This window comes from Pholcus phalangioides, unplaced genomic scaffold, assembly GCF_987345545.1.
Source record: "Pholcus phalangioides strain wild (caught in Gottingen) unplaced genomic scaffold, Ppha-v1.0 ptg000011l_1, whole genome shotgun sequence".
In the NCBI taxonomy this organism is placed as follows: domain Eukaryota; kingdom Metazoa; phylum Arthropoda; class Arachnida; order Araneae; family Pholcidae; genus Pholcus; species Pholcus phalangioides.
Genome location: NW_028301604.1, coordinates 25,361,446 through 25,385,840, shown reverse-complemented (window position 1 = coordinate 25,385,840; position 24,395 = coordinate 25,361,446). Strand labels below are relative to the sequence as shown.

At 33.6% G+C, this 24,395-nt stretch overlaps 1 protein-coding gene across 3 annotated transcripts in view; it reads right to left on the bottom strand.

The window, feature by feature from the left end:
* Positions 1 to 24,395, bottom strand: part of lgs (BCL9 domain-containing protein legless) — a 109,742-nt gene that overhangs the window by 57,616 nt on the left and 27,731 nt on the right. For all 3 annotated transcript variants that reach the window (XM_089239387.1, XM_089239388.1, XM_089239389.1), the window contains 2 exons: positions 23,358 to 23,444; positions 13,168 to 13,705 (listed from right to left, as the gene is read on the bottom strand). In XM_089239387.1, the coding sequence (XP_089095513.1) occupies positions 13,168 to 13,705; positions 23,358 to 23,444 (625 nt within the window). The remainder of the gene's footprint in view (positions 1 to 13,167; positions 13,706 to 23,357; positions 23,445 to 24,395) is intronic.

Sequence of the window (24,395 nt, the reverse complement as noted above, 5' to 3'; positions counted from 1 at the left end):
CCAATACCATGAAGTAGTAAATACAAAATTACCTTTTCAAACAGGCAGAAGTGTTTAATGACTACTCTACTTAATTGAACTCTCAAACTAAGAAATTAAAAATTAATAAACCACCAAATGGTCAACATACACACCCCAAATAAATTTAAAAACCATACAATTTCTGCTTTGGCAGAATCATTACTTGCAATCTACTACATTTTCATTATTTGGCATTATATAGATGATTCCTTCCTCAATTAAAATCAATTTAAGAAATTTTGCTGATAGGATTTGGTAAAAAAGTAGGGCAAATGTAAGACATTTTATACCAAAAAGTAGGACGAGTGGGAGCCCTGATCAAATAATTTTGTTTATACTGCTATATATACTTAGGGGCCGTTCAAGTATTACGTAAACAAATTTTTAGCCATTTTTGACCCCCTCCCCCCTTGTCAGCAAAATTTCGTCATCAGCTCTGCCCCTCTGATTCCTAACGCATATTAGTGGGATAAGACGCGTACACTGAGGGGGGGGGCCATAGGGGGCTCGTGTGCCCTCCTCCCCCATAATCAAAAATTTATTTTTTAATGAAAAAATAAAAAATTTTCTTTTAAATTGAAATTTTGGAAGAAAATACCTTTATATGTTATTATAATCAATTTCTGTTAATTTTAATGTTATTTGAAGTCTATGAACCCAAAAAATTTATCTATAATAAATTCATTGCGACCCACCCTCTAAGCCATATAACGGTAAATCGCATAAGGGGCCGTTCAAGTATTACGTAAGCAAATGTTTAGCCATTTTTTGATCCCCCTTCCTTGTCAGCAAAATTTCATCAGCTCTGCCGCTCTGAATCCTAACTCATATTTTCATAAAGGGGAGTTGATGACATAAGCATTATCCGAACCCCCCCTCCCCCTTGTCATCAAAAGTCAGCAAATCGGAAACCCCCGCCCCCCCCATCGATGATGACGTAATACTTGAACGGCCCCTAAAGGCCCATCGGCCAAATATGGCCTTTAGGTTACTTGATGCGGCCTGCCCTCCTTAAACCTAATTTTGTAAAAATGAACTAAGCAGCACATTTACAGATCGCTTAAGTGTCCCGTGGTACAATTCCAGAATGTTTAAGCAGCCCGTGGCACATTTTCAGATCACTTAAATGACCCGGGACACAGTTCCAAAACATTTCAGTCATCCGTGACACATTTAGAGATCCCTTGAGTGACATGTGACGTAGTTTTAGAGCACTTAAGTGCCCCCCCTCCCCCAGTGCGATTCTACATCACTCAAGTTACCCATGTCACATTCTAAGATTATTTAAATGATCCGCGGCATATAATTATGGATCACTTGAGTGAGGCGTGGCACAGTTCCAGAGCACTTAAGAAGCCCGGACACATTTCCAGATCAGTTGGATCCGCGAAACATTTAGAGATCACTAAAGTGGCTCTGTAGGGCACTTATCAATATTGGGATGTTACTTCAAGTGCCCACAAACTATCGAAAGGTTTTTCTCGTTTTTGGCGCACACCGAGTAAGATGCTATTAAAAATATTTCATATTTTCATAAAGGGCGGTTGATGACGTAAGCATTATCTAAACTCACCTCCCCTCTTGTCATCAAAAGTCAGCAAATCGGAATACCCCCCCCCCCATTGATGATGACGTAATACTTGAATGGCTCCTTATTATTTTGTAAAAGGGGTTCCTAGCTCTCATTTTATTGGCACCAAAAGGGTCTGCAGAACACCAGAAGTTAAGAACCCCTGGCATCGATGGAGTATTGAGTTTGTTAAACTCAGATGTGTCATAATTATGTTTTGTGATCTTAATTGTTGATCTAGTTAATGATACAACATTTTCATCAAAATTTAAAATAAGGTTACTATAAGGAAATTTTTTAAATTTGAATCTGAGCTTTGGTTTTGTTTTCTATATTGCAGTTTGACTGAATAGTATCGAGTATGATTCTTCATTACTGTTTCAAGACTAAGAATGAATTAAATGCAAGACTCAAGTTGTAAATATATAAATTAAAATTGTATAGTAATAAGTAGGCATTTAAACCCAATTTTTAGGCCTGGAGTACACATGCTGCTTAGCAGCTTGAAAGCATGTAACTTTTGAACAAATGTTACTTAGTAGCATATTATTTGCACATGTATATGAAAAGAGCAAGCTTGTGAAAGAGCACTATACTTGTTCACACTTTTCAGTGCTAATTGCACCCGCTAATGCGGGTGGAAGAAAGTATTCTCATATGCAAGTCTGAACTTTTTCATTGCCAGCTAATTTTGCATTTGCTTTGAAAAAGCAAGGCTGTATTTTGAGTGAAAATGAGGCAATGAAAAAAATTTTGTTATTCTATATTGCAACAATGAATGTTTATGGAATATACCGGTTTATGGAATATATGGTTGCCGCTGTGGTGGTCGAGTGGTTATAGTGCCAGACTCGTGATGCGAGGATCCGGGTTCGAACCCCACAGTGGTGGTCGGCTGAAGTTGGTTTTCTGTGGTTCCCAACTTCAAGGCGCAAATGCGAGCCGATCTCCCCGTTAAAAAGTCTCGCCACAGAGAGCAACAGTCCTACAACGGTAAATCATTCAACCATAACACTTCACTCATAGTTAGAAAAACTGGTGGCAGATGACAGCACTACACATAACAAGCATTACACAGAAACAAACTTTACGTCAGGTTGCACTATACGTACACACACATTCCCGCATGTACCGATTCGTTGGGGGGTTCCGCGGGGGGAGGGGGGTGCATGTGTGGTGTAGCAGTAGTAGGTAAGGCCTCCAAAAATAGCTCGGGGATCCATGATGTTCTTAAGTCAGCCACCTCGTTGGGCAATTTGCCTGTTGTGGCGTCGTATTTGTATTTGTATAAGCTCACCCACTTTACAAAAAAAAAAAAAAAAAAAAAAAAAGAAGAAAATGCATACCAAAATATGTTGAAATGGATGAATGACAACATGAATAAAAAATTACGTAGAAAAAAATTTGAGATCTACTTCCACTCAATTTAATGAACCTTCAATTTACAAACTGTTTTTTTTTCAAGCAATTTACAATTTCTTGGAATTCCTCCTCACTTTAGTAACTTTCAATTTTACGAACTAGTTGTTCAACTGACAAGGAAAGATTCGGAAGGTGTCATCCTCAAAAAATTATGAAAAAATAAAGTACATTCATTTCACCCAGAAATGCATAAAAACAAAGAAATTAGCGGCAGAGTTCAATTATCAAAGCCGCAAACAATTACAACACTTGGCCACTTATCACTTCTCGAGCTTCTCTGCAATATCAATGAAGAACTTCTTTTCCAGCTTTTTCCCCGTAGAAACGCTCTAGTAACAGTGGAACCTCGCTCATATGATGCTCAAGAGGCCGAGTCAAAATGTCCTATTAATGTGTAAGTCTTTTACACTGAGACATTTCCAAGAAAAAATGACTTCCTTGCAGCACACACTCACAGGCTTACAAAACATTAGAAAATTCAATGTGTTTAATTCAGGGTTGGCAAGGTTTTGGACAGTACGGTAAAAACTGTCCAAAACCTCCTATTTATAACTATAAGTGAAAAACTTTGTAATTTGATAAAGAGGTAACTTCTATAATCAATTAAACTTTATATTATATAAATTATATTATATTATTAATTACATTAAATATAATAAAATTTTGAAATTCAAAACAGTATATGCAAAGGGTTGGAGAGAGAAACGAAGAGTGTAAATTATTTTTCATTTTATGAATTTTTTGTCACTTTCTGAATGTTTTTTTTTTATTTGAAAACAATACAGGGTGTTTCAAAAAGTTAGACCAAATATTAAAGAGGTAGTAGAATACCCATTTCAGTACAAGAATTTTAATCAAGAGACATGGATTTTTTGCTGTGAGGTCAGAAATTAAACTGGCTAGAAGTGTGCAACAAGCACCCATTTGCAGGGCTCCCACTCGTCCTACTTTTCAGTAAAATGTCCTACTTGCTCGGTTTCGTCCTACTTTTTACCACAAATCCTATCAATAAAATTTATGTAATTGATTTTAATTGAGCAGGGAATCCTTGATATATTGCCAAATATTACAAATGTTGGAGATTACAATTAATGATTCTGCCAAAGCAGAAATTGTATCGCTTTAAAGGTTATTTGGGGACGGGATGTATGTGGACCATTTGATTTATCAGTTGTTCATTTGCTTAGTTTGAGGGTTCAATAAATATAGTAGTCATTAAAAACTTCTGCTGGTTGAAAAAAAAAAAAATTTGTATTTATTACTCTTCATGGTCTTAGACAGTAACTAGCATTCATCATTCAAAATTATGGTGCAAATAGGTGAAACAACAGTTTGCATTACAAAGCAGTTGGATGGAACATAGGCCTATTCTAAGTTTGGTGATTCTGATGCTATCCAATAGCATTCAGTTGTCTTCTGTATTTTTAAGGCATGAATAGGCATAAACAATATTTACCAGAGTTGGCAAGATTTTGGATAGTACGGTAAAATATAAAATCATACTGTCCAAAACTGTCCTAATCTGTCCAAAATCTTATATTTATAACTAAGTGAAAAACTTTGCTATTTGATGAAGAGGTAACTTCTATAATCAAATAATAAACTTTATATTATGTAAATTATATTATAATATTGAAATAACATTAAATATAAAATTTTGAAATTCAAAACAGTATGTGCAAAGGGTTATATGACTGATATCAGGTTATCAAACAATTGAAACTGAACTGTCTTGAGGTTAGATATTATATTTATGAAAACATGAAAGATACAAGAATGGGATAAAAAGTTGTTGCATGGAAATCAGAAAAAAACAATAGATATGACTACAGAATGAAATTAAAGTTACGTAATAATCAAGCGCAGCTGCACCTTTTAACATTCGATATAACACATAACTAATTTAGCTGCCCTATCTGTGCTAAAATGATTTCTAAGATAACAAAATTTGAAAATATTCTTTCAATTGATGCATAACTTGGGCGACATGAAAATAAAAAAAACAATGTGTTGTCTTTTGATAAGCCTTCTTCCAGTGTTTTTCGTATTGAATGATAGAATTGTAATTGTACAATTGTATTGTATTGATAGTATTGAATGATAGAATTGTAAATATAGCTTGAATTTATTCGGTAAAATATTAGCTCCTAGCCTCATAACCGCAGCAATTTAAATTTAACAAAAACTTTGGGTCTTGAAGTCTTTTATCATCATATAGGCGTAATCAGTGTTTGTGAAATTGTGTTTTGTTAGTCATGAGTAGGTGCTACATAGTGGCCACATTTTCTTCAGATATATTTTCCTTTATTTATAATTAGTTTTTAAAAATTGAGAATGTAAAATAGAAAAATCTATTTAAAATTAAAAAAAAAAGTTTGAAAAGTCAAAACAGAACAATTTGCATCAAATAAACACTACACCATTCCTGTATCATTATATTGCTATCTAATAAAAAATAATATTTATGTTTAGTTTCACAATAATGCAATGATTATAACTGTGACTATGCGTATTTGGTACCTTCAATATAATATATTTTTTAAAGAAAAGTGTTTGGAGAGATTCGGCAGGGTTTTGGACAATCACTGTACTAAATACAGTACTTGCTTCATAATCATACATGAAAAATAAGATGTGGAGTAGAAATAACATTTATGACAAACTAAAAAACTGAAAACAGTGTTTATATTTAAACAGTTATATACGTGATATTAATTTACTATCAGATTTCCAACTTAAAACCATCAATTTGGTGAAAGTTTACTTAGGGAAAAAAACGACACCTTTTTGAAATATTTTTGATTTAGTTTTATTTTCTGCTAGTATTTTTTGTAATATGTTAGTATCATGAAAAAAAACAAAAAATCCAAAAGGTTTCCACATAACATTTTGAAGCTTGGAGGTTTTAGACAGTTTCAGACACTTTTGGACAGTTTTAGACAGTTTTGGACAGTTTATCCCGCGTGTCCTGTACAAAACCCCAACCCTGGTTTAATTGCATCTCCAACTCTTATTAAAAAAAATTTCAATAACACTTGAGGGAAAAATAATTGAATATCGCGCATTTCACAAATCACTTACAGAAATAAAATTTAATGGAACATTTGTGGTACGACATTGGGTAAAAAATTACGACAAAATCTCCTTGACCTGGGAAAATTTCCCATCTTGGACTCTCATTTTTTGGCAGATGATTTGCAACCAGCAGCCTTTATAATCAATTGTTTTGAAGTTGCAACAAGGATATTCAACTGTTTTGCAAGATAGACTTTCGTCATGAATTTAAAATTCTTACTGAATTCTTCTACAATTTCCAGTTATTTGTTTTAAAGAAAGCACTTTTTGTTTTGTCGACATTATGAACGGCAGATTTGACACAGCCAGCAAGCAAAGCACCACAAATGCTCACAATGTGTGGACTTTCTTACCCTTTGAGGATAATGCTGAAAACATTAGAAGAAAAATTCTGAAAGGACATGGCCATCAAAACAATTGAAACCAGTTTCTTTTTGGACTCACCGCGTTTGAGTATTCTCAGAAACAAGCAATAACCAAATCACTTAAGCGTCCATTCTAAATTACCATTAGCTAGCTTACTGGCTATTTTCATATATGTCAGCAATCATTCTAAAATTTATGACTTGCTGTGACAATATGTAAGACAAACTGTTGCAGCAACACATTTTCACTGCATACAAAATTTTTTCAAAAGATTCTGTGTGCGAGTCGAAGTGAAAATGTCGAGTAATTGAGGTTTTGAAGCGAATAATTATTTTAACATTAAAATGTATAGAAACATATTGCGACGTGAAAATCCTATAACAGTATACTGAGCGAAGTATAAACAAGATTCCACTGTATTTCTCTTTTTTCTTTCTCTATCTGTGTTGTACCTAATCATATGTTGTTTGAATGATGCCACTCCATGCCTCTTGGGTTGTGGGATTTTGGGATTTTTAATTTCATTTTTGGCCTGTATTGGCATTCAAAATATTAATATATTTACAATTTTTTTGAGTGACCCATAATATTCTGCCAGATATATATTTTTATATTTTTGTATATATTTAAATGAGTAGAATTAGTTTTAATTTTTTCAAAGCATTTTGAGGATGACACCTTCCGACCCTTTCCTTGTGAGTTTAAAGCTCATAAAAACAAGCTTCCGCTGTACACTAAAAACGATTTTGTTCATTTTTTGAAGCAACATTATTTTTAGGGCTGGAACAAATGGTGATTTAACTGAATACTAGGCTAATGCTTCGGCTTAATACCAAAAAATATTTGGTGGTCGAATATCACTTTTCTTAAAATTCATCACACTTATAAATAAATACAATTGGTGTTTTTAATTGAAAATGAAATTATTAGTTATTTCAAATGATTGATATTGGATTTTAATTATGTTATTTATATTTTAAATAAATATGAAAAACTGGTAGTTAAGGAATTTTTATTGCCATGACAATGACGATCAAATTTAATGATATATTGTATTTTAATATCACTCTTGCAGAATCAATTTTTTTTTCCCAACACTTGTAACAATTTTACATCTAATTAAGAAAAAATGTCAACCATTATTTACCGTGAATTAGTACTGTATCATAAAATTTACGACTTATTTTATTTTTCCTCTTTAGATGTTCTATGCCCTTTTTTGCCTTTTTCAGTAGTTCAATGTATATCTTGTCATCTAAGTACATCCTTGAGTTAGACAACATGTGTAACTCATGCTCACTTCCACCTTTTATTGCATGCAGTAGGATTGTTTTCACTCTGTCCTAGAAATTTCCCCCTCACATAATTTTTTTCACAGAAAAGGATATACACCATATAAAATACAGGCGAATCCTGCTATAACAAACTCCAAGAGACCGGAAAAATCATTTCACTATAATGAAATTTTGTTATAAAGGAATCCCAGGTTTTAGGCCATTATTCCTATGTAACTTATCTGGGGATTAGAAAAGTGTTCGTTAAAACGAGATTTTCGCTATAACGGTATTCATTAAAACAGGATTTGAGTGTATAATCAGTAAATTTTATATTTATGGGGAAAATTCCAATTAACATAATTTTTTAAAATTAGTTTGATATACTTGATTTACACAGCTATTTGGCCGAATACCTAAGCATTATTCTGCCCAACTGAATATTTGGCAAAAGGGCAGAATATTCATCCCATCTCTAATTAGTCATGAAAAATTTCAATGACAAGTGGGACATAATCTCCCCGCAGAAGCTCAGTGTGGCAAGTACAAAAAAAAGTATGCTCAAATAACAAGTGGGTCTTGGGTAATGCTAGCTTGCAGTATGTATTTGTTGCCCACTTAACTATGGGGAGACTTGCGCCCCTCCCCAAGAAAATCAAAAATATACAGCAGATTCTGGACTATTCTGCCTCAGGATAATAGAAAAGTCAGATAGGCCAGCGTTCTATAAATGCTCATTTCCTACTCCCACTTATACCCTCAAAAACACCATTTTTATACCAAAAACCAGCTCCTATTCATATTTTCTGACCTCTAAGTAAAAGTGGGTACTTAATAAATGTTTATAATATACTGAACTGCACATTTTAGAAATTTATTACGGAATTAATGGTCCAAGAATGAAAATATTGGACACATTTTAGGTTTTTAGGATAAATTCATTTATGTCTATCTTGATGGCAGAAAACGAAACACATACCATACACCTTTAAAATAAACAAAACACTAACAGAAAACATATAAGTTTAATTCTTACAAAACTATTTAAACTTATGAAGAAATGGTATTTTTTGGCCTGAAATATACTGAGAAATTTAATTTTCTAGATGTTATACTGAAACTATATTTGGAAAGAAATTTGTCTCCACTGGGAATCGAACCCGGGTCCCCTTATATACTGGGCACAAGTGTACTAACTAATACACCAGAGGCATACTTTTCAATTCCTTATGACACGCATCAGTAGCGTAAGATGCTGAGTGGAGACATAGCAGCCTCTCTTAACTACAGCAATTTTCACCCCAGTTGGCATTTTTGTATTAAGAGATGGCATTTTTTTTTGCTCAAAATATACTCAGAAATTAAATTTTCTGGATGTTATGGAATACTATGTTATGAGTGGAATTGAAAAGCGTGTCTGGTGGATTGGTTAGCCCAGTATGTAAGAGGACCCAGTTTCGATTCCCGGAGGAGACAAATCACTTTTCTTTCCAAATATTAGTTTCGGCATAACATCCAGAAAATTAAATTTTTCACTATTTAAACTTATTTCACTCTTCATTGATAAATGATAATGTGAATGTCAAAAGGTAAACCTAAGATGGAGTCAAAACACAGTTTTTAGTTTTTTAAAAATCCTTGATGTAGATGACTGAGGGCTTCCCTCTTTTAGCCCTCTTCCATGACACAATGTCCCTCCACTTGTGCTCCAATGCACGAAAAAGCCAGCACAGTTTTGAGGTATGTCTAATACAGCAGGGGAGATTTTAATGGTCTATTTCGCATAGCCACACCCCAAAACCAGCTTTTGTGCAGCAACTAGGCTGGATAATAAATAGTCTAACATATTTTAATATTTTAGTAAAAAAAAATTAAAATACTGAGAGAAAGTACCTTCATGCTATTTTAATCAATTTAAATGATTTTTGAAGATTTTAGTGGTAACTCAAAATTATTCTGGAAGATATTCCTTGTGCCTACCCCCAAACCTCTTGTGGCCCAATTCACTTATTATTATACTTTAAAGGTAAAGGTCAATTCTGTGCTTCTGAAAAAAATACAGAAGATTTAGTAGATATATGGACTTGAACGTTATACTTAGACAGAGGAGAGCTGTTCTACTTCTAGATTTGTTAATGTATGTAAGAAAAAAATCACCTGAAGAAAAAATAATAGCTAAACTTGGGTACAGTGGATTCCGCTTATTTTTTTCTTGAAACCAAAACTACTAAATGTTATCAACGAGTACAGGTTTTAAACTAGAAATGTCTATGAGAATTATAAGGCATAGTTTTACACAGATTGTAGATTCTTTATGAAGTTTTTAATTTATTAACAAACATTACCATACATATGGAATCAGTAAGAAACAATTATTTGATATTCTAATAATATTAATTGCATGATACAGTGAAGCCTGTATGAAATGGAATATCAAGAGACTGAAATAGTATTCAGTTTTAGAAAAAGTCCCATTTTATAAAGGTGTGAATCAATGCACTAATCATTTGAAGAAGAATTTGAACAGACTATTTTGATTCCAGTGAAAACAGGTTTTCATCTCATGCAGTGCCCATCTTAGACAGGTTTCATTGTACATGATTATAATGAAGGATGTTGTTTACTGGGTGATCATACATTTTGATTGATGTACATAGTATCTTTGAAAACTTGGGTTTCCTTTATCATATTGGCTGTTATGTGAAGAATTAAATTCTAACATTATAAGATTGTTCATCATTGTTCTAATACAGCAAACTTGAATAACATCACAATGAAAAGAAAGAAAAAAGCTAAACTAAGCTCTACGTTGACAACCTTTTTGTATCTGAGCAGTGCTACAGCAGTTCTCTACATACTATTGTTAGACATAGTGACAGAATGAGAAAAATAAAATGTACAAATTATTGTATGTCCAACGCTTGAAAAAAAGAAAAGGTAGTTTTGAGTTTATTCTTTAAGCGGAAAAGTGACACAGACTTTAAAATAATCATAACAAGTCCTCACCTCTAGTTTCCAAGCAATTATTAAATGTTCGCACACTAATGCTTGCAGTTTTCATTTCCTTACGAGAAAAGGAGAAAAAGTGCACTAATTGCAAGAGGAAAAACAGTCTGGAGTGACTTTTCCATTTGTAAGAGGGATTAAAAAAATTTTTGAACGTTGTATCCAGAAAAACTTGACATTATCAATATAGGAAAAAGTTAAGCTCATGAAAATTAGTCATAATAAGTGGGAAAATGGTCTAGGCGGGGACATTCCAAGTGGGATCCACTGCATATTTTCAATTACATTGCAACAGGACACTCGGCTCCCCTAATTTTTCCCCATTTGATGGAAGCAAATTGACACAGCTTGCAGGAAAAAAAAAACCCTTGTGAATATCAAGAGGAAAGGCATTCTAGTAAGTTTTCAATACATTATTATAATGCAGGATATAGTTTACTCGTAGTCGATGCTACAGGACCATTTGATTACACGCCAAGTAAATCAAGGAACCATGCACAATATATGATACTGAATCTTCACCTAGCATTCACTTTACAAAAGAGGGTAGCCTTCATGAATAGAAGCATTTTCACTAAAAAAATCACTACAAGAAAATTTTTTATCCCTGAAGGTATTTCAAGCTTAACAAACTTTTGTATCATCAACACAGAATTTTTGGTTTTCATATTTCTTGCCTGTTGGATTTTGTCAGTTTATTCAATAGTACTAAATTATATTTGAGAAACTAGATGGAATTGTGTGAATTTTTTTTAATGATTAAAAAGATCAATTTTAAATAATGATTAAATTTAAAAAAATGATTTAAAACTAATTTTTTTTCCATAACCTGTTCTTGATACAATATCTAATTTGAGGATTAATAATCCTTTGCTATACAATCATATAATAATACCTAATTCACCAGTGAATTGAACAGCTGTGTTGTATGCATGAGATCTGTAAATGTATAGGATATGTGGTTTATCTGGATGATTAAGTGGTAACTCTTATTCAGACTGCCTGCTATGAAATATGGTCAGCGTAGTATTACAAAGATAAAATATGGTCATGGAATTATCTCTCTCTACCAGCCAATTTACAAATAAACAGCTATTTAGAAAAATATTAATGTGAAAGGGCCACCATGTTTGTTTACATTCATAGATTTAGATGACATTAGATTAGATTAGATGATTAGATGGAGTCTAGGTGGTGGAACGTCACAAGAGCTTTTTCATGTAATAGGGGTGGGATTGCCTTTTGCTGCCTACAATTTCTTTTTTTTCAAGTTGTTTTTTTTTTAAGATAGCAATAATTGAAAACCGGCAAAATAAATTCATAATCCGAAAGCCCTGAAAATGTCATGAAATCCAGCATTGCAAGGCTAAATCCGGAAAGTTGACAACTCTGCTTATTGATTAACAATAGTTAAGCAGAATGTATGGTGATAGAATCAAGTGTACTAAACTGAAAAATTTCTTTGATTTATACAAATATAGCCTAAGAGTTATTATATCTGCAGCCCAAATCTGGAAACTCATCTATTTCGTAAAAAAAAACCCCTTATTTCAGTACACATGAGAAAACCAAACTTGCATTCTGTTACATTGCTTCAATTTTCACATACCAGCTTTTTTTTTCGCTCAAAATAAATATTTAAAACTAAGGGAAAAAATTACAAGATTGATTTAAAACCAAAAACTAACTTTTAAATTAAATTATGTTAAACTAGCTATACCCATGGCTTTGCTCGCGTGAATTTGGTAATGTGAAAATTGCTTGACAATGCTTCCTTCCGATAACATTTGAATCCCTCATGACCCCTTTGGGTGTTGCAATTCCAGAAATTCTGTCTTGACGAGTCTCTATATTATAAAATATAATACTGACAGAATTTCATATTTATAGCTTCAAGTGGTTTGGGCTCAGCAATGATTGCCCCACATAACTTTTAAACCCCTATGTCCCTCTTACAGTAAGAATTTTGAAAAATCCTTCATTAGTGAGTTTTCACATTACAAAATAAAACTACTGACCAAATTTCATATTTATAGCTTCAGCAATGATTGTCCCATATAACTTTTGAGCCCCCCCTCATGACTACTTTTGGGGTCAAAGTTTGGAAAATCTCTTCTTAGTGAGTCTTTACATCATGAAATAAAACTACTGACCAAATTTCATAAATATAGCTTCAGCCATATCGGCTCAGCGATGATGAATCAGTCAGTCAGGACATATTATATATAAAGATTATAATTTTGAAGTTTCATATCCTGTTTTCATTCCATTATTTAGTCAGATAAATTTTCTAATACCTTAAATGAATAATATTTTTAATTAGGCTTTATATTCATTTAACCAAGACATCGTGGCTCTTATTTTTTGGCACAACATTATCATTTGAATCTATTCTTAACCAAAAAATTGTTCCATTTCTTATGTGAACACTACCTTTTATTTGCTCACCATCTTGAATTGCTTCAACTTCAGCAGCAATATTAGCACCAGTTGATCCAGAGCTTGAATTTTTTGGACTACTCTCATTACATCCATTATTCTTGTCATTGGCTTTTTTAGAATTTTGAGTACTTGAGGAGGCTCTACATGATGTCCTACACACATTGCTTGAAGAAACACTAGAAGTTGTTTGATCATCTATTTTTGTTGTCCCTAAGTCTTCACTCATAATTTTTTCAACATGACTTATGTGACCATCGCAACTGTTATGATCCACTGGTTTTTCTTCTGTTTTTATTTTTAACTCAGTCAAAAGACCATCTTCTCCAGATGATTTCGCTGTAGTGATGTCACCATTATGACTTTCATGACTATCATCACCTCCATTCATCTCTAGAGGTTTCATATCACTCTTATTACATTCCACAGCTATTTTCTTCTCCAGCATTTCCGTTGCTTGAGGATTCTTAACCAGAAAGATAGCTTTCAATGTTTTCTTACTCTGAGAAGTTTGAATGTGGAAATGTTTTTCCTATATAAAATCAGGAAAACCATAATTAATCATACAAGTAAACAGGAAGTGAACTTGGATCATGGATATTTGGTATATTTATGATATAAATGATGGTGTCTAAAACATCTGGAACTTACATCACTGAACTTAATGAAATAATAGTATTAATCTTAGAAAAGAATAGTATTAATCTTTTATTAAACATAATTTTTCAAATGAAAATAGTTTTTTAAACCTTTATTATTATTTTACAAGATCTCTATAACATTTTTTTATCAGGAGAGACATATATATATTAAGGAAAAAGTTTTCCCTCCCTATCATCATTTTTTTTCAATAGTAAAGAGCATCAGATACAAGGATCAAACAATGATGAAGTGTAAGATTTAGTCAGACACTGGTAAAACAGAAGTCCAATGCAGTACCCACCGCTAATAAGTCACTGGTTGATAAAATCAGCTACTTTATAAAATAAAATATTGCTAAAACAAAATCAAATAAATACCAATCACATTGTAAAATTCCCATTTATTAAAATCAACATGACTGCTTTTAAAAATTAAAAACATTTTTGAAATGAATTTTATCTATTAAGAAACTGAGTGAAACTCAAAAGGACATTTAACCTTGTGAATATTGTTTTATTTTTGGAGTCTGGAATTTGTTTGAAATTTTTTCATTGATTCCAATTTCATTTCAAGGAAAAAAAAAATGAAACATCAAGAAATGGGAGAAGTGAAAAAAAAAATAATAATAATCAGGGATTCGAAATGGGTAGAAGACTTAAAAAATTTTAGACTTTGCACAACTTCAATCTATCGCCACAATGAGAAATTTACTACTGTAAGGGAGTAAACTATGCACATTGACAGAAAAAACAGATTCAGAAATCATGAAATTAAAAAGGATGAATGGCCAGATTGATGGAGAATCTGATCAGACAACTTAACCTATGTCATCAGCAGCTGATGCGCAGAAAGCTTTGCTTTCACTTTTAGGAACGTTCAAGCAAAGAGGAAATAAAAGAGAATTTTATAAATGTTTTATCAATTTTAAAAACTATATTGAGAAAAGACTAATCAAGGTCAATAATTAAAGAAAGCATAAATGTAAGCATAATTTTCCTGAGAACATTCGTATAACTATTAGTGCACTGCATATATATAAGTTCAATTGTGTAATTAAGTAATATCCTATTACCACCAGTGTTTCAATTCATCAGTGTAGAGTACATATTTTTACTTTATAGAATGTTTTTTGGACAACATATATTTCTGTAACTTTTGGAGTTTGATTTGTCAATTATTAAAATCAGCCACTTAAAATCAAAATTGTTCAGATAAAAATGATTTTAATAAGCAGCAGGCACTGCATACATGAAATACATTGTTGGTTAGTGCCCATACTTAGAGCACAAGAAAAACTTGTCTGGATACTAAAGAAAAAAAAAAGCTTCATTAGCTTCCGAGTCCAACCTCGTTACTGAGAAAATAAAAGGGGGGGGGGAAATTATTTCAGAGACCAAATTTCCTGTTATTTGATAAAATTTTTAAAATTCAATTTAATGAGACCCAATACATGCAAAGGGGTAAAATGTGTTAATACAAATGCAATGCCACAACAGGCAAAATGCCCAACGAGGTGGCTGAGAAAAAGATGCCCATAACAAATATGGATGTCATACATTTCAAAAATACAGCTCCCAATTAAAAACACAATCACAAAAATTATAAACAATATATACAAATTATAAGCAACTTTATTTGATGTTAAACTGTATTTATTTGCAATTTGTTCATTGCACCACCAGTCATTTTGTGCTCACAATGGTTTATTTGTGAGCACAGGTCTCAACACCTCAGAATTTATTCAGAAATTGAAATTTCCTTTATATAAAGCTCAAGATGAGCAATCACAGGTTCAAAAACACTTCCAACACCCCTGTCAGTCCTGTTGAACTGAACATGTTCATATAAATAATAGCCACCTCATCTGACAGATGGTCATTCATATATAGAGCATATTAATCAAAATTCAATGCTTTTGAATGCAGTAATTTTAAAACCATTCTTAAGTCTGCATTAATTCTGTTTCTTTTCTGTTACCACTGGTCATTTAAAAAGTACTTAGATAAGATCCAGGCTCTATTTGGCACAAGTGTGTACACAAATGAAATTGTGATTCAGACGGTCAAATGAAATACCAAATGCTCTTGCCTCCTGGTGTTAGATACAACACATTAGTTCAGCATAAATCACAGCACAAACTGCACTCAAAGTTGTAACTGCCCTACTTTTGATAAAATCTTTTCGTAGAAATACCTTGAATTCATGTTGATTCAAATTTGAAATGGAAAACCCATATTGCAACAAAAAGATTGGTTATTTCCTTTTTAAATTTCACTACATACAAAATCTCATTAATAATTCTTTTATATGTTCCATATACTAATGTATTACATATAATAACTAACATTTTATATGTTCCATATAATGCTTGGGTTCAACCATTAATGAAATATAAAATAAATATTTGGGGATGCGGCTATAAAACCAATCTACTTCGAATTATAAACATCCAACAAAAGTTTAAAATTTTGCACTATTAAATTTCAAATGATGATTCCACTGCAAAACAGATACAAGTCGGAGCCTGAAACATGTAATATAAATATTTTCTTTCAAAATTAGACATCAATAGAACAACAGACCAACATTGCTTCAATTTGATAAGCTCTAATTACATGCATTGCCATGAAGCTTCTTAGTAGTGATGAATGTTCAGCTTCACCGAGGGAAGGAGGGGGACTTACAACCACAATAAAAACACTCAAATTTTGTTTTCAATTTTTAAAACCTTAAAAAATTTAGAGTTCATTTAAATACAGCACCCCACAGAACTGGACCTTAAGGGCTCAAGCCTCATAAATCCGGGGGGGGGGGGATGACTGTCTACCTTCACTCTTCTGCCTATGCCAATAATACAACTTTTTAATAAACAAGGGGAGGACGATCGTCCCCATCACCCCATGCTCCCGAACAACTTTGCGACATCGTCTAAGCCCTAAGTAATTCATGAATATTCAATGCAATCAATCCCTGCATATGTGACTTAAGACGCATTAAAACTGCAGTGCCGTCTTAACGTATGGACCCACCCAGGGGAATCAATAGAAGAAGGGGGCCTCACAAAAATTGAATCTCATTGAAATTTGAGAATTTGCCAGGTAGGGAACCAAAAAATCACTTAGCCCGGGGGCCCATGATGCTTTCAAGATGGCCCTGCCTTGTGGGTCATATATACTGGCATCTATCAGCCCTAGAGGGCCCCCCTCCTCCACCAGTGTTTTTGTTGTATCAGAGTTCCTTTGGCACTGACAACTTTTGAAAACAAGCTCTGTGGGCACGCTCATGCACATTGAAAATGCATCCTGTGTATGTAAAACTACTGAACACACTATTGATCTGTATTAAGACGTATGCACAATGACTGTGTTGCAAAGCGTTGTAACACATACAATAGTCGGCTCAAAAAAAAAAAGAAAAAAAAAAGAAAAAAAAAAAGAGCTAAACAACATTGAACAGAGAGAGGTGAATCGAGAAGTTTTTTCCATCAGTCCAACATTCGGTGCTGTCTTTGAAATTAAAAGTTCACCGTTGGCATCGCCAGACAGGGATGTGCATCACATCAGAGGAAAACGCTGTCTAAATAGAATGTGCATGAATGAGTCTATTTCTTTACTGATTGCATTACCGCTCACAGACAAAACATATCACCGTAGATGAAATATATTTTTTAAAAAAGGAGATTTTGCTTACGAGAGCCAAAACCATAGCGTGAGGGTGCGAAAATAGTGTCGGCCGATTTTCCGATTTCAGCTTTACCATTCACCCATGCAGAAAAGCACAGTAAGGGGTTGACAGGGCCCAGATACATTCTTAATTTTCTTTGTTTTTTCACACTATAAATTCACTATGCGGGAGCCCCCAGGAAAAATCTGGCCTAGGCCTGCAGAAGACCTCAGCTTGGGAGCACTGCTGCAGGATGTGGGGTCATTGGACCAACCAAGGGCCCTTCCTGGAGGATGGATTTAACATATTCCTTTTCCCATTCACATTTCTCAAAATCTGATATTATACACTTGTTATTTGCTCTATTATCATACTCTGGTGTCGTCCTAGATCGCAAGCTTGTCACCACTACTTAACCGTACATACACCTCGCACACATTCCTCTACGGAATTACTAATGAATCAGCCAGAATGTTTGTTATGAGTGAATGTGTAGCCCTAATGTATTTATGTTGTGTTTATTATGTGGTTCACAAACTGTTATCACCTGCGGTTCCCTTGCATTAACTCATGGTTCATCAGCGGCTTCCCAGAATAGTTTGGCAGAGATTTTCCAACATAAAAGACACACAATTTATGTAACGTAACACAATTTATGGCAAACGATTTGTTAATTTGATTACAACCCTATTCTAGTCAAAATGTTTGTTTTCTCTCGAACTCCCTCGTTCTGTCACATACATGTACTGTATGATTTTCTCAATCACTATAGCTAGTCGGTAGAGATCGAAGCAATTTAAATTTTAAAAAAAGGTAGTTTAAAAAAAAACAACTTTCTTCCTTAGGGAAAAAAATTTGTGCCCTTTATTATTGGTGTGATAGGGCTTCAGCCCAGAGACAACATTATTGTTTGTTTTTACATGCTATAAATTCACTATAGTGCCCCCCCCCCCAGTGAAAACTTTGGCTTGCAGACCCAAAGATCTCACAGCCTAGGAGTCCTGCTCCACAATGAGGGGGGGGGGGGGGTCATGTCTTTTCTCATATGGTAACCAATATTATTCCCAAGAGGACTACAGACTGCTGTGGTTCATTACAGCTAATCTTTGCCCCCAGGAAATGTCACATGATTTTGAAAATACTGCTTTAGGCGAATAATACAGATGTTGGAAGGTCCCGACAAACAAAGAAAAGTTATTTTTTGTTCATACAACTAAATAGCTCCCCCATGTAGGAGACACATTGGCATGCAATATTGCTCTTTTCTGTTGCTACTCACCCATCCATCTCCCCTTCCCCAGGAAAAAAAAGAAATGGGGGGGGGGAAGAAAGAAATACTGAATGCCACAGCTTCTCAAAAGCCTAGATTTTAAGGGGGGAAAAATCGAAAAAAGTCCTTGGAGAATCATAAAAAAATCTGTAATCTTCATTCAATTTTTTTGATTTTTTTAGGACTTCAGTGACCCTTTTCCCATTCTGTGACTTCATCATTTTTCCATGATGGTAGACACTCTGCCCTCACTGTTATACAGGTTGCAGAATGTTAATTCATATGGAAATCGGGCAGTTAAGGAGTTCCTGTAACAATCTGCCTCACTTCTCTAACAATGTTGTTTTCAGCTCCTGGGTAGTTATTGGAGGTGGGATGACGAGCTGCAATTACCCTTCCGAGAATATCCCAGGCATGCTGTATAGGGTTTATGTCTGGTGATTTTGCTGGCCACTGTATTCGGCGAATATCTTCATTTTCCGGAAATTTGACAATCATAACAACCCTATGTAGATGTGCATTGCCACTCATTAAAATGAAATCAGCACCACCTGCACTGCTGAAAAGGCAAAAATAAGCCTTCTAGGAAGGACATATTGTAGTTTATTGCCAATTCAGAGAGCTGCAGCATTTGATACTTTGCCTCTATTACACATCTTGCCAAGAGGTTGGTCCCCTTGGTCTGGGACTCCCTACATTAGTAATCTTTTTTGGTGGCATATTGCCACTTTTTTTTAACACCTCCCATCACGGAAGATTACTTTCTTTGAAACCAAGCACAACTCTGGTCTGTCGCCATAGGCAAATTCATTATGCTGGAAATATTAAAGTGTGTACCTAACAGTCTAAATGTGTATCTAGTGTTGTCTGATTTTTCAGTGCTGTCATCTCTATTTCAAATAGTGAGTGAAGTGTAATGATTGAAGTACTTGTACCATTTTATGTGTGTTGCTCTCTGTGTGGAGAGACTTCTTAACAGGGAGATCAGCTCGTATTTGCAGCTTGAAGTTGGGAATCACAGAAAATCAACTTTAGCCAACCACCATTGTGGCGCTGACAGAGTTCAAATCCAGTTCCTTGCGACACGAGTCCGCCACTATAACCACTCGACCACCACAGCAGCAGGAAAGATTCTGACAAGGATGAATCAAAGTGTTTCTTATTGACCTGGTCATTTTTGACCAGACATCGACCCCAGCATAGGCGGAGATAGACTCGGAAGTCTGGGGGCAATGCCCCCCCCCCACATCTCCGGCCATGATGCCCAGCCATTTTATGCCCACACTATAACCAACTAAACTATTTATACAGTTGAAATGGCATTACATTTCTTTTATGAATGAAAGCAATATCTCCAGTCAAGAGATCTCGACAAGGAGTATGCTGGTTTTGACACCATAAAATGGCTAAGTGTTCTTTAGTACACCTGGTAGTCTTATGTGCTCAGGAGGTGCTGCCATATACGTTCCAAATCAGAAGTGTGGAGCTCATGATAATGCATTCTATCCCCCCAATCTGGTGGGAGTGATTCTGTTGGATTTTTGTTAGGTATAGCAATTTGGCTACTGAGAAAGTTGTTACAAAATGGGAGAAAAAATTTGGGAAATTGATCAGATGTTTGGCATTTTAACTCTTATTATTTAGTGACATTGACAATTTGAGCCAATGTGCAGCCGCTTAAATTGTACAGTTGCCTTCACCAATTTACAGTGGTGAAGGTGAATAATCGTCATTCTAAGAAAGAAGGTTTTACTAGAATTGTTGTAACAGAGTCCCATGTTGAAAAATTTTGTGATTTCATTCACCTTTTTTTTTTCATCAATTTAGCACTTTTAGATTGCATTTATAGACTTAGAATTGTTGAAAATGTACCAGTTCATTTAACGAAGCTGGCAATTTATTTAACCCTCTTTTTTTTAGTGTCACTGGCAATTTATTATTTTTTAATTTGATGTAAAAATATGAAATTTAAATTATTGTTATAAATACAGTAAAACCTCAATATGTCATCATTCAAGGTATCGAGAAATTATGATGGATTAAGCAGTGATGGATTAAGCAGTGACAACTTTAGTAAAGTGTTGTCAGTTTTAATGTGCAACGCTGTGGAAATTTTTCAAATTTAAAACTATATAAAATTTATCAAAATATGAATTAAAATTACAATACGTAATAATAAAAATTATAGATTACAAAAGGAAAAAAACAATTTTTATCTTTTTGAGCTTTTTATTCAACTGGTAAAATACAATTGTACACTTTTGATTTGTATATGCCACTACAGTACTTTTTTAAATTTAGACTAATCAGAGTAACTGTTAGAATAATTAACATTTCTTTACAACACAATTAATGCATATCAATTTTACATATACATGCATGACACATTTAATTTTAGCGCTTTGAATTCTGCATTAGTAGTTCATGAGGTAATCTGGAACATAGGGATTACAGAACCTGGGGGGCCCTGGGCAGGGCAGACATTAGAAGGCATTCTCAGCTTGGGAAAAAAATGTCTGATTTTTCAACAACGATATTTTGTTTAAATCTGAAGTCCTAAATTGTTGGGGGGGGGGGGGCTCCACACAGAAATCAGGTTCAGCTCGAACATGCTTACCACTTCAAGAACTTTTTTTTTAAGTCAGCAAATGAACTTCAGTGTTATTTGAGCTGTTCATTTTACTACATATAACCATAAAGGCTTTTATGGTCAGTTTTGAACATGTAGCAGGGCTGTTATCAAGGTCTTTCTTTAAAGGGGAGCCATAGAAATCATCTCTCGTGCAAAATTTTCCACAGTGACTTGACTAAAATCAGCAACAAGTAAGTAACCAAGAGTTCAATAACATTGTTATCTATAAAAACTGGATGGGCCCGAAGAAAAAAAAAAAAGACTTATTAGGGTGATGACTTACTAAGGTTTTACTGTAATACCTTAAATTAATATTTATTATTATTTTTTAATTTGTTAAGTCTTACTATAGGGCATAAAAAACTAATATTATAAGAGTAATATTTCTTCAAATTGACCATTATATGCTTCTTCACACATATTCTGCATAAGAATGCAGTTTTAGTTTGATCTCTGAAATAAAAAATACACTGGATGGTTCTTTTGAAAAGAATTGAACTGTTGCATGGATAAAACTCTCACAGGTAGGATCAAGTACAATTTTAGTTGGTTGAACATGGGAATAAAGATTGTGTCTATCGCAAAAAAGTACTTGAGCAACTGGGTACATTTCTTGCTCTTGATTAATAATCACCAGATATCCACGACCCAAACACACAAAAAGGAAGAGGACAGAACTTGGACCAAAGGAAGATAGAGCCTGGGACTCTATTCATTCTTTCTCATTCTTCTCAATTTTTATACCGCAAAAATTTACCATAAAAATTAACATAGTGGGCACAAATTTTAACCAGGGAACCACTCTCAAAAAAGGGGATGGGAGAGCAAAGAACGAATACTCAATGTATGTGTGTGTATATATCATTTATAGTATATTTTTTAAAGCCAGGGGCAGGGGGGCAAGTGCCCCAACCCCCAAAATGATGGGCCCGTGGAAGAGGTGCTGTTTTATTATCAATATCATATGAAAACCCAAAAAAAAAAAGATTTTGGGAATTTTCTAGAAATATGATTTCCTGTTCCCGATGGTTCCAAAATGTCAAGATTATGGAAACCCTGCCCACAGGAATTAACAAGATATCTCAAATAACCTGATATTTTGTATTTCGGCAAAGCAGAAATAACTTTTTTAAAAGTCTCTTATTTTGGCAATGATGAGCCTAAAGACTTCGTAAAAAGCACACACTTAAAAAAAAACAACATTTTTCCCCTTTGCTGTAGGTAGTTCTCTGAGCAATCCTTCTTTCTTTATGTTCTGATAACAGAAAAAGAGACATTTGAAATCTATCTCATTTTCCTCCCTTTATTTAAGAGAGTGAAGGAATATACGTAATAAAAAAGGATTTACCCTTCTTGATTCATTCTGCTCAGAGTTGAGAAGGGTAGACACTTGCAACTGCTCAAAATTGAATGATGTAGCACTATAAAGAGGGAGTTTATGAATTTCTTATTTATACCAGGGCTGGACAAAATCGCAAAAAAAAATCCAGGAGTATAAAATCCACTACTATAAACTCCAAAAATTTTGTGCTGCTCGAGACCTGTAATTTAGTAACTACACAAAGTTTTAGGGATCAATACTAATTTTTTAGTTGCCATGGCGAAATGGCACCTGGAATTTGTCCAGCCCTGATTTATACAGAGTTATTTTTAATACAAATCAGTCAAGTGAATTGTTCTGGGAAAAGGGTTAAAAGAACATGAAGCAATACTCATCCCTATTGATGATTGCTGTTCATTTTGAGTAACCTTTACCACAATTTTATACTGATTATATTTATAATATTTATAGTTATCCAAAAAAATTTGGTGAAAATATAGAAACTGTAAAATACTAAGTCCTCTTACATCTAAACATATTGTGCAAATATAATCAATTTTATATGAATACATCATTCAAGCAATACTATTTTATTTCAATCAAAACTAAAACAAATTTTTAAAGTGACTTCAATTTTTATGAATGAGCAAGCTTACCAGATTTTCAATGCAGAAATCGGAAGAGTGATCCACGATATCATTTTTTTTCTCACAAACATGTTTAAAGAACCATAGAGTGTAAAGCTAAAAAAAATTTTTTGAAAACATTAAAATATACAGAATCACAAAAAATGTTATATGGTCCACATAACGTTTATGTTACAGTAAATGTGATAAATCCGGTTATTATGCATAACTACCGAACATTTTGGTAAGTTTGATAAATTTATCAAATTTTTGCCGGTGATTACGTATAACTCCAGCTGGTATTGGTACATATAAATTGTTAATCAATTACTTAACCCATTTTTGCCGCTCCTAAAATTCATGACCAAACTGCGCAATTTTTTTAAATATGATAACTGGTTCTTTTAATAACATAATTGAAAAGTTTAAAAAAATTGGCTATTAATTTAACATGTTTTTTTGTAATTAATGTAAATTTACAATTATTATAAACTTTTTAATTAATATAAATTAACTTAACTAAAATTAGTAATTATGATACAGAGAAACCTCATGTATTATGTGACAAAAAAAATTAACAAAAAAATATTTACTATTTTTAAAAAATTTATTTCTCTTCATGCTCTTGAAAAAAAAATTCCACATCAAAAATCAGGATAAAATTTCCAAAAAATTTTACTTATGAAAAGACAAATTAAATTTCTTTTTGTAAACAAATTTTAAAAAATACTATGGCAGTAAAACAAAAAAAACAGTTTCATGGCCATCGTGTAAATTAGAATTAAGTTTAAAAGTTTTCAGGTTTTTTGGCCAACGTGAATAAGTTCTTGAGCCAGTCTGTTCTCCCCATTGGCTGAAGTTCCATCTTGAAGCACAAGAACTGATTCAACAGAAAGGAAGAGAGGATGAAAATCAACAGTGCTTGGTTTCCCATTTCAAAAATGATGAGATTGAAACCCAGGCATTATCCAGAGACCTTAGGAGCAACTTCGTCCAATGGGGAAAACAGACTGGCTCAACAGACCAATCCTGACGAATCCTGAAGAGAGGATGAAAATCAACAGTGCT